Source organism: Lactuca sativa, chromosome 6 (assembly GCF_002870075.4).
Source record: "Lactuca sativa cultivar Salinas chromosome 6, Lsat_Salinas_v11, whole genome shotgun sequence".
Classification (NCBI taxonomy): Eukaryota; Viridiplantae; Streptophyta; class Magnoliopsida; order Asterales; family Asteraceae; genus Lactuca; species Lactuca sativa.
In genome coordinates, this window is record NC_056628.2 from 160,092,801 (window position 1) to 160,103,612 (window position 10,812).

The 10,812-nt window shown below is 36.4% G+C and overlaps 1 protein-coding gene across 1 annotated transcript; it reads right to left on the reverse strand.

Annotated features, from left to right (window-relative positions):
- Positions 1-8,166: 8,166 nt before the first annotated feature.
- Positions 8,167-10,250, reverse strand: LOC111903765 (cytochrome P450 76C1). Its single transcript, XM_023899526.3, has 2 exons — positions 9,052-10,250; positions 8,167-8,958 (listed from the first exon to the last, which is right to left on the reverse strand). Exons 1-2 carry the CDS (start codon positions 10,045-10,047, stop codon positions 8,341-8,343), a joined length of 1,614 nt encoding a protein of 537 aa, XP_023755294.1. The 5' UTR covers positions 10,048-10,250; the 3' UTR covers positions 8,167-8,340.
- Between the last annotated feature and the right edge of the window lie 562 nt (positions 10,251-10,812).

Genomic DNA, 10,812 nt, shown 5'->3' on the forward strand with positions numbered 1-10,812 from the left:
TAGAATAACATAGTGTATTTGTATTTTGTTTATCGTAGCGTTGCGGTTTTAGTCAAAACCTTGTATGTATATGTTTCATAAATTTAGAAATAAAACTATTTCATAAATTTAGCATCTTTGTATAAATGGTAAGAAAATGTATGTAATCATTTCGTATTTTTAACACAGGTTTTCTTGTGTGTTACTTGTATTCCCCCCCTCCCCCTAAAACATTGAAAATCTCGAAAAATGCGGGGGGTATGAACTCACGTCGAGTGTGTTCTTGGCTAGATAACAAAGTGATGACGATGATCTTCAAGTTAACACACTTGAAGACGGTCATAATCTAATAGTTTTTAACAGACAATATCGTATGTAAATTAGTTGGACTAACATGAAAGTGTTATAAACATACTAGATTATATAAGGAATACTTACAACAATTATAAGAATTAGCCTTGAACAATAGCTTCTGGGAATTGTTTGAATATGTTTCTAGGAATGTTTGATGATTTTCTTAGGAATATGTATGAAGATTTGAAGATGCACTATGTTGATCTCGTTTCTTTGAGAGAGATGTGAAGGAGTTTTGAAGATGTAAATGAGAATTGTGAGGATATTTTCGGCCTTATATATAGATAAGGTGTGATAGTGATGCGATGTTTGCATTGGTATGTGCAATATATCACATTGGGAGAAGGACCACCACTTTAAAGTATTGATTTAGGTCCAAGACCCCAACCGAGAACACTCTAAGTCACCGAAATCACAAGTGATTTCGGTCCAAGTGAAACTGAGAACCCAAGGTCTTCGGTCTAGATGGATTTCAGTCTAGGAGGATTTCAGACTAGTCATGATCTCGGTCTAGCATGTGACTTCAGTCTAGAAGATTTCGGTCATGACAAGTGATTTTGGTTCTAAATGATCTACAAATGGTGTTTTCAGTTTTGAACCACTTAAAACTCAAGATTTTCGGTCCTAAAAATGAAAACTCCAAATTAGCAAGGTGTAAAAGTGTTTTAAGTCCTATTTATTTGCCTTTCGTTTAGCTTGCTTGACTTTTGTTGTCTCGAAATTTCCGGTTGTCACAGTAGAGGTGTATTGCAATTCATTGCAACATTACTATGCTTTCTAAAAAGTTACACAATTTTGTTGAATGTAAGATTAATACACGCCCTAATTGGTAGATGTCTTGCTCCCCGGAACACATTGTTCATACTCTCAAAGATATTTGTTGTCAAGATACCCCATCTATGATTTTCATCATATAAAAGACACCACTGAATTTTATTGAGTTGTTTTAAATACTGCCAAGCTTCAAGTTTGACTTTTTTGACTTCTCTCATATTTGTAACAAACTTCCTTTTTGTGTGGTGCTCCCAATAGTCCAACATAAATTTTTAAGACTAAAGTTCTTGTACCTTTTCATGAAATTACTTCTAATATGTCGAAGTGTGACATCCCCATTTTCACGGCTAGAAAAGACCGATTTGTTTATGTTTTATTTAAAAATCAGAGTAGTATTTTGAAGAAAAGTCTTGCGGAATTTGTTCCCAGAAAAACATGATAAATACGTTATCAAAGCATTTCCAAAGAAATGCATTTTTATTCATTTTAAGACATTGGGATGTCATCGTCAATACAGAAACATAAGCATAAACAGAACTTACATTCATTATCACTAGTGATTTATATCTCCTTAATCCCTCAGTGTAATATAACCTCATATCGACACATGTGATACAAATAAACTGAGTGGGTCAGGTTTGGAAACCTAGTGAGTACATAGGGTTTTCAACCCAGAATAATATAATTATTATGTTTAATCAGCAAAAATTTAACCCAATTACCCATCCCTACTATGTTCTTTATTCTTAAGGGTCTACCCTAAGAACCTGTTATTCCTCGTTCATTCATTCCAAAGGATTATCCTAAGGAATAGGCCCGAAGTTCATCGTCGCCCGGGTTTATACAACAAGCACTAAGTCCACAGTCGCTAGGGTTTATACAGCAGGAACTAAGTTCATAGTCGCCAGGGTTTATAAAATAGGCACTAAGTCCATAGTCACTAGGGTTCATACAATAGGCACTAAGTCCATAGTCGCAAATGTTCCTCTATATCAGCTTTCATACCTCATCATTCATCTACCCATGTTATAACCAACATATTTTGTAGATATAAAATACATATACAGTTTAAATCATTTAAAACATGCATAAAATCGTTCATCCAACATAGATATCAAGACACAGATAATATGCACACATAGCACGTAATTTGTGTTAAATACTTCATATCTATGTGTAAGATGAAAGTAACTTTGCACTCACTTGTTAAAGTGGTGATTCCAAACTCGGGAAGTGCTTCGCTTCTAACAATTCTATTTTCTTTCGACGAAACCTAGCATCATTATCGCTAAATTTTAGTCTAATCTTTATTGCGACTAATTATTAGTCTAGATTCATCATTAACTTAAAGTCTACTTCATGATCTATCAAGTAAGGAACAACCAGATAGGATCATATCGAAGGTAGGGTCCATTTAGCATACGAAGTATACTGTTTGGAAATTACACTTTAAACACCTACACCTCGCTTAATCACAACCTAGTCATCATCCCCATAAGTAGATCAATCAATATAATGACTTTGAATCACTGATAAATCTGATTCTTAGGTTCATAATAACAATATTATATTTATATATAAGCTATATTTAAAGTAGGGAAGACATATTTCACTTACAACGTCTTTTGATAATAACCGGGATCCACTGGAGCAGAGCTTCTGAGCCAAAAAGCTCTTTTTTCGGAGCCTTCGGGAGCTCCGGGGCTTCCTTCTAGTGCTAGGGGGTACCCTAGGATTTGGGGGGTTGGGATAGTCTAGAGAGAAAGAGAGTAGAGAGAGAAAGAGTTGGATTTTGGTGTGATTTAGCCGGCTGCCTTCGCAACCTATTTATAGGCGCAAGGACTCGCACTACATTGGGCGTAATTCCGAAGTACACTGTACGTAGTGAGCAATCATACAACACGCGTCCGAAGTTCGGTGGGGCTACGTGGCTGCTTGTGCACCGAGGAATGCGAGATCACTAGGCGTACCGGGCTCATACACAGGGCGTACTTGTATGTTGGGCGTCCGAAGCGATACGTGTCAGCATCTTGTGTGAGATCGTGGGGAGCAAGCAACAGTCATGATTCGACCACGTCATCAACCTCGCAAATCCGAATCCTTATTCCAAAAATTCATAAATCTCGCATAAGAGCTCCGGTTTCGACATTCTTTATATTCATGCATAGACGGGATTGTACTCTACAACTTTCGTTTAGACTCTGTCGGCTAATTTTGACATTATTTTTAATGTTATATTTTTAACAGACTGGGACATGAATAGTTCGTTAAAAATTAATAACTTCTTCATCCGACGTCTATTCTTGTCTGTCTTTTTGCTGTTACGCTACTATTAACGAGATCTTTGATTGTCGTTTAGGTTGTGTCGGCTAAAAATCTCTCGATCTAATATTCGAACTCCAGGTTGCATACTACTAAGCCAAAACTTAGAAAAATCATAATTTCCTCATACGAAGTCAGATTTGGGCGTTCTTTTTATGCATGCTCTCGGTTTAACGAACACTACGACTTTCGTTTAGATCGTTAAGGATAAAACTCACTCTATAATAAACTTACTATTTATGTTACGTAGTGTCGTGCTGGTTTTGTCGGGAAACTTCGATGGGCCATAACTTCTTCGTTATAACTCGGATTTCGGCGTTCTTTATATGTACAGAACCCTTGTGAAATATGCTACAACTTTTATTAATATTATTCATTCTAAATAATATTCTATTAAAAAGTCATTTTCGACACTTATTGTCTCAAAATCGATTAGCCCGGATCTACGGGCGTTACAATTATCTCCATTAGGATGATTACGTCCAGCAATCATCAACGAATCATGGCTTGTACAATGATTCCATATCGTAACTTCTTTGTTTCTTCGAACAAGTTTCCAACTCTTGGACTTCTTGACTGCAGACTGTGCTCAATCTTGCACCCGCTCTCTATCTTATGTTAGAATCCACATTATGACCTTTAAGTCACAATCTCGATCCTTATCGAAGACTCGTTATTCTTCTTAACAAACTTAAGATAAGTTCTTTGATTACTACAATGGACCGATGTGGCATATTCTAATGACCTATCGTCGTGTGATGCAACATTTAGACCCAAGTCTCTTAGAGTGAAATTCCAGAACAAACTATGCCTTCCTTCATGTGCTAATGTGATATAATCATATCTTAGAAAGTAGCATTTCCAGCTACAAGCTTCAACGATCGCGGTACTTTCTATTGATCGCTTCGATCATCTTTCATTTTGTCTTAATTCAGATGTAACATCGAACTTAGTTCTCTGAACCACGTAATATATTTGTCTTAGTCGGACTCGATTTGATATGAACACTAGGGTTGAAATGAAAATCATCTTCTTAATCATTACCGAAACAATGGTAATGACATACATGAACAAAACGAAATCAATTACTAGCTTCTTGGTATCCTTGTGACTTTCCCTGATCCAAGTTCGAGTCCTGTGCTTCCGGTAGTATAGGCCTCTACTATCATTCACACATACTCATACTCGTCTCAAGTATTGTCTCACAATTTTTCCACGTCACCATACAAGAAAATCACATAACAACTTAACACACCTGATAACAAAACGAAGGTTTTATATTATTCCTTGAAACGATTACATAGGTGTTCAAGTTTACCCTAGACTATGCCTTTAATAGGCTACACCATACGATACTATTTCTATTGCATAACTCGATCTTCCGATATGAAGGCCTCATCCTCGATTTCTCGTGTTGTTATCTGCTTCGTCAATGATCATGTGGAATGTCCTTGGCCTCGGTGGTGTATCTGGCCTTGCTGCCTCATTTTTCTTTGGCAGTCTCTAGAAATATGCCATTCTTTGTTACATCCATAGCATACCCTTTTGTTGGATGCGCACTTGCTAGCTCGAGTCTAACCGATATTGACCAAATTCCGCCACACACCCATAATTGTAATCGATTGTAGACCGCATAGCGCCCAGGCGCCGCCTATGCCGATATTTAAAACACTAATATATATATATATATATATATATATATATATATATATATATATATATATATATATATATATATATATATATATATATATATATTAAGGACATACTTTTGACAAAATAAAAGCAAAATGTATAAAGCCCATATTTTATATATTCCAATCAAGTTAGAATAGCCCAATGGCTTAAATCACACAAAATTAATTATTAGGCAAAAGCCCAATCCATTTAAAATTAAACAAAAAAGGAAAAAAAAAATGGTTTGAAACTTCGCCTATGGGGCTGGAGCTTGGTCGACATCTCATAACACATCATAAAGGTTGTCACTTGATCATTGGTCACTCCTATTGTCCGACGTCCGACCACCGTCACCCTTACCATGCCAACCTTATGCCTCTCTAGTAGACCAACCTTGTTCTCTATGTTTGTTGTAGTTTAGTGCTGTACAGTGAAATAATTTTTAGAAATTATTAAAAACAATACATATATTTCAAGATATAAGACCTCCTAGATTCTAATTGTAAGGACTATATTAATAGTTATAATTACTGAAGATATGTTAAATATTTTGAAGGCATACCACTCGATCCGATGCCACTAGTATTTTTTACTCTTTCATTTTTCTTCTCCACATGGTTTTTGGTTCTACATTTACCACTATAAAAAATGTATTAACCAAACATCTAACAAATACCAAAAAACTTGTTACCAAAAAATAAGACCCTAGTAATGATATAACTTGAAAAAACCCACTTCTAATTTTGAAAATTTTTGCTACATTGTATATTTATTTTATCTTATTTTACTAGGTGTAAAACCCGTGTATTAAATTTGTTGTTTAAAAAAAAATATGAAAGTTGGTAAAAAATGAATAATTTATTTTTAGTTGTAAGACCCATATAATATACGAGTTGATTATAAAAAGTGAAATTGATTTATTTTATTAATTATGAAATTGATAATCAATTTTGGAAAATATTATTAGCATGGATGAGAGAGGTAATGGCGGTATTGATAACATTCCAAATTAAAAATAAAAGTTATTTCCATATAGAATACAGCGGAACGAAATGATTCCTTTGGTTTCGTTTGATTGAACAATGAAGATGATCAACAAAAAAGCTAACCTTTAGCTGCGACGAAAATCATCGCAATTGATTTCGATTGTCGTCGCTAAAGGATCGCCTCAATTGCTTCGTAGCTAATAGCTGGTTGGCGTCGCAAATACGGTCGTCTCTAATACATGTCGTCCCTAATACATGAATGTCGTCGTAAATAACGTCGTCTCTATTAATATTCCGGCAACCTGCCAGAGTTTGTCCGACAAACCTCCCTGGAGGTATAGGTCGTCACAATTGGTCTTAGTCGTCCCTAAAGGCATCGCTGCTAATGTTTTTTAATATTTTTTTTTTGAGAAAAAACATATTTTTCTTTATAATATTAGTTTATATATATATTATAAAATGCAGTTTTGATAAAAATACATATATAAATACATACCACATTATATAAAAACGTCAAACATACCATATTCCATAAAATATCTAATAAATCTCAAACAAATTAACATATAATATATCATCTATAAACTATCTAAAAAATCCAAAATAACATCCTCCATATCATAAAACAAGAAATACTATGTGTCTTCGTCTTCCCCATCGTTGTTTTTCTCGTTGTTGACTTGGTTTTTAAACGAGCGAATAATGTCTCCAATGGCCGTCACAAATGCCAGGTTTTGAAGAAAAACATATACATCAACATCCTACAATTAAGTCACAAGTGCATTAAGTCATTAACAATTCAACAAATTATCAAACCATCAAAGAACCAAATCAATTAAGTCTTTAACAATTTAACAAACTACCGAGCTACCAAAAATTACTATAAACACGTTAAGTTCTTAACAATATAACAAAGCTACCAAATTCTTTATGAATTTAACAAGTACCTGTGTGGGTTGCTCGGAGAACTCAAAATTCGCTGGAATTCACTTAAAATCACAAAAAAAAAAAAATGAAATTAAAGTCAAAAAACAAGAGAAAGATAAAAGAGAAGAGCAAAACGCACCTTACCGGAGTTTTAATCTCGCCTGAGAACTCAGAATTCGCCGGAAATGGCCGGAATCTTCTAGAAGTTGACGGAAAATGAAAGCATAGAACGAGTGGTGGTTTGTGTTGGTGAAGTACGCCGGAAATTGAAGGAAAAACGCACCAGAACACGATGTCGCCGGAATTTGCGAGGGAAGTGGTGGTAGCCAGAAAACTAAGTCGTCTGAGACGAAGGGGTAGTCAAAAGGTCGGCCCCTTTAGCGGCGACGTCTTTAGCAATTGCAGCGACGAGTTGGAGGGAAAAATACGCGCCATTCTCTGGTGCCTAGTAGTCTTCCGATCTAAAAACAATTGAAGGGTCACGATGACATTCACGCGGATCGCTATCAATAGCGGCGACATGTCGTCGCAATTGGCGTCGCCGCTATTGCTTTCTACCAGATGAAACCCTAACCGATGGATCACTTTAGCAGCCTATGGTCCCGATTAAATGGCGTGTGGCAGGGGAGGATCGATGGTGGAAGTCCTTTAGCGACAACATCTTTAGCGACGGAGAATGCCCTTTAATGTCGCCGCTAAAGCCCATTGTCGTCGCTAAAGCTGTCGTCCCCAAAGGACTTATTTCTTGTTGTGTGATAAATTGAAGGGTCTGTAAAAGTGACGAGCATACAACATAAACGTAGGAATTCACAAATAAAAAATTACTATTTGTATTAATTACAATATATATTAATAATATTAATTATTATGAGTTGATTAGGGTGGTCTCTGAAAGGGTTCTCTCAGTTCCTCTATGATACCATTCAAAATTTGTTTTTGTTTTTTTTTTTTCTTTTTATTTATACAAAAGTAAATACAATGGGTTACAAAAGATGACCCCAATAAGATTGCAAAGATTGATCCCACTATTTTGGAAGGGATCGATTTAATTCTACATATATATGACAAAAAGCACAAGAGAGAAGAATATTTGGTTTCCATAACATTCTATCCAATGTTGATTTGTCATCTAATGAACAAAAAATGATACAGATGAAAACACAAAATTCCCATAAATATTATTACCACACATAGTTACAAGCAATGAGCAGATAAGAAGGCAACGGATTTCGCCTTTCTGACACTCCTAACAAGTAACAAAACGTTACATTCTTTTCATACAAACAGTAGTACCGTTCAACTATTGAGCGATAATCCTCTATCAAAAGTAGAGGCTTGCATCAGATTGTCTTTGAGAGGGTATAGCTATTAGTGGTTTCCTTTTCTTTGTCACAATTCCAAATTCGTCAGAAAGCTCAAACTCTTCATCTTCTGGCAACCTCCAATCAAACGAGTGTAACAGCGATGCTAATATATACATCAACATCTTCTCCCCAAGGGGGATTCCTGGGCATATTCTTCTCCCTGATCCAAATGGCAAAAACTTGAAATTATTTCCATTGTAATCCCATTTGTCGATCAAGAATCTCTCGGGCATGAACTCCAATGGATTGGTCCAGATCTTAGGATCCCGGTGGATTGCCCAAACATTCATATAGACGATAGTACCCTTTGGAATGGTGTATCCGCCAACAGTGCATGATTCATCTGGGTATCTGTGGACTAGGAGAGGAACCGGAGTGTGTACCCTGAATGTCTCCTTGATGACTGCATCTAAATATGTTAATTTGGGCAGATGAGATTCTTGGACAACGTTCATGCCAATAACATCCGTTAATTCATCCTGGACCTTTCTCATTACACCTGGATTATTCAAAATCTCTGATATCACCCATTCTACCATTGTCGATGTTGTATCTGTAGCCGCAAGCACTATATCCTATTTTTGTACAGTTTCCCTTTTTAGTTTGTCATGTGGATAAGTGCAGATTGCAGTTAAAGAAAGATCCAAAACATATAAAGAGACACTTACCATTAGTAGGGCCTTTATTTTAATAATGTCCAGTGATATTGAACCATCTTTCTGCTCCATAAGCTCCAATAATATCTGCACGAAATCCTTCCTTCGATCTTCCTCAGCTTCTCCCTCATTTTTTCTGGAGTTGGTTTCGATTCTTCCTTGGATAATGCTTTGAAATATCCGATCGACATATTCAAGTTGCCTCTGCATTTCTCGCTGCCTTCCTTGGAGATCAAACCGAGATACCACTGGGAGAAAATCAGAGATGTTCGGGGCTCCCAATAACTTAACAATCTTGAACTCAACTTCACGGAAGCCACCTCCAATAGAGCTAGAATCGTTCCCCTCACCAGATTTGCTACAACCCCATAAAATGCTTGTCACAACGTCTACCTCAGTCTTGAAAGCAATTTCATTAATATTGATCTTTGTCCCGAGCTTACTGTAAACTTCTTTCACCAGCCTTCTCACTTCATATGTTCGGAAACCCTGACAATCTTTGAGATTTGTATTGCTCAGAAGTTGGGTTGCTAAAATCTTGCGCATGTTACGCCAGTGTGTGTTGCTGTTGGACCATACAACACCATTGCCACCATAACTGATGGTTAGCGCTGTCAATGGAGGACTGCGGTTCGCCATGGTCTGATCCAGGTCACGAGTCACGACCTTTACTAGGTCTATGGAGTTGACCACAACATGAAGCTTTCTTCCGAGCCGGAGACTGAAGATGGGGCCATATCGGTGAGCCATCTCCGTGAATCTTTCATGCAAATTGGAGCCAAGAAACGGGAGATACCCTACAACTGGTAAGCCATAGGGACCGGGTGGGAAGGGTGGTATGTGCTTTCTGGAATATGTTATCCATTTGTACCATAGAAGTAGTAGTGTCGGAACTGAAATGGTGAGAACTGTGCAGGCGAGCTTGTCTAGCTCATTGTCGACTTCCCACCACCATAACAACAAGGTGTTCATCGTGAGAAAAATCTTATATCCAATTTCTGGTATCATTTATGCTACAAATGATAGGCAACTTATGAGGAAGCCTGCTTGTTATAAATCAGGGATGGTTGATTTTGGACCACGGACTTTCCGCAAGCACATGCCAACGCATGCAGTTATGTGGTTGTGCTTCGGCTAACCCTCATATTTTATGAAGTCTATTTTATTGCTAATAGGGAAACCTGCTAAAATAAACAACTAACATATCTTTTGTCTAAGAGTAATATAGAAGCATTTATTTAGTTTGTATTGTTAACTTGGTATGTTTGCTGGTTTAATTATTGGTCATTTATCTGAAGTCAGATGTATGCTGCGAGATTGTGAGAAGTTTTAAATGGGGCATAAAGTCTGGACCAGTGTGAGAAGTTGTACATGGGGCATAAAGTCTCGACCAGGATGATGTATTTCAAATTGACGGTTTTGTTAGAATCCCTTCATATAATGACTCTAATGTTTGTTTTATGTGAAAAGGGAGTCGGATCTATTCCATCTTATTTTATGATTTTATAATAACATTGCTATGTTTTCATTCAAAATTACTTTCAAGAATCGGGTAAATTATCTTTACTATTTGATCAAGTATTTCTGTCTGATTTAGCTTGTTTATTGCCTTAAGTTTATAAAAAGTTTAACGTCACTAGAATTACAAACAACCCAAATACAAGAAATAAGGCTACTAAAGTGGTAACTTGCATATATGGTATTTCACTCGCATTGATTATGAAAATAAATATAACGGGTGTTTGGTTCATGTATTCATATGTAATTGGAATT

Bases quoted from the DNA above. Each gene is read 5' to 3' on its own strand.
- LOC111903765 (XM_023899526.3), bottom strand. From the start codon at position 10,047: ATGATACCAGAAATTGGATATAAGATTTTTCTCACGATGAACACCTTG. The intron at 8,959-9,051 runs GTAAGTGTCTCT...GTACAAAAATAG, and splicing joins AAATAAAGGCCCTACTAATG to GATATAGTGCTTGCGGCTAC.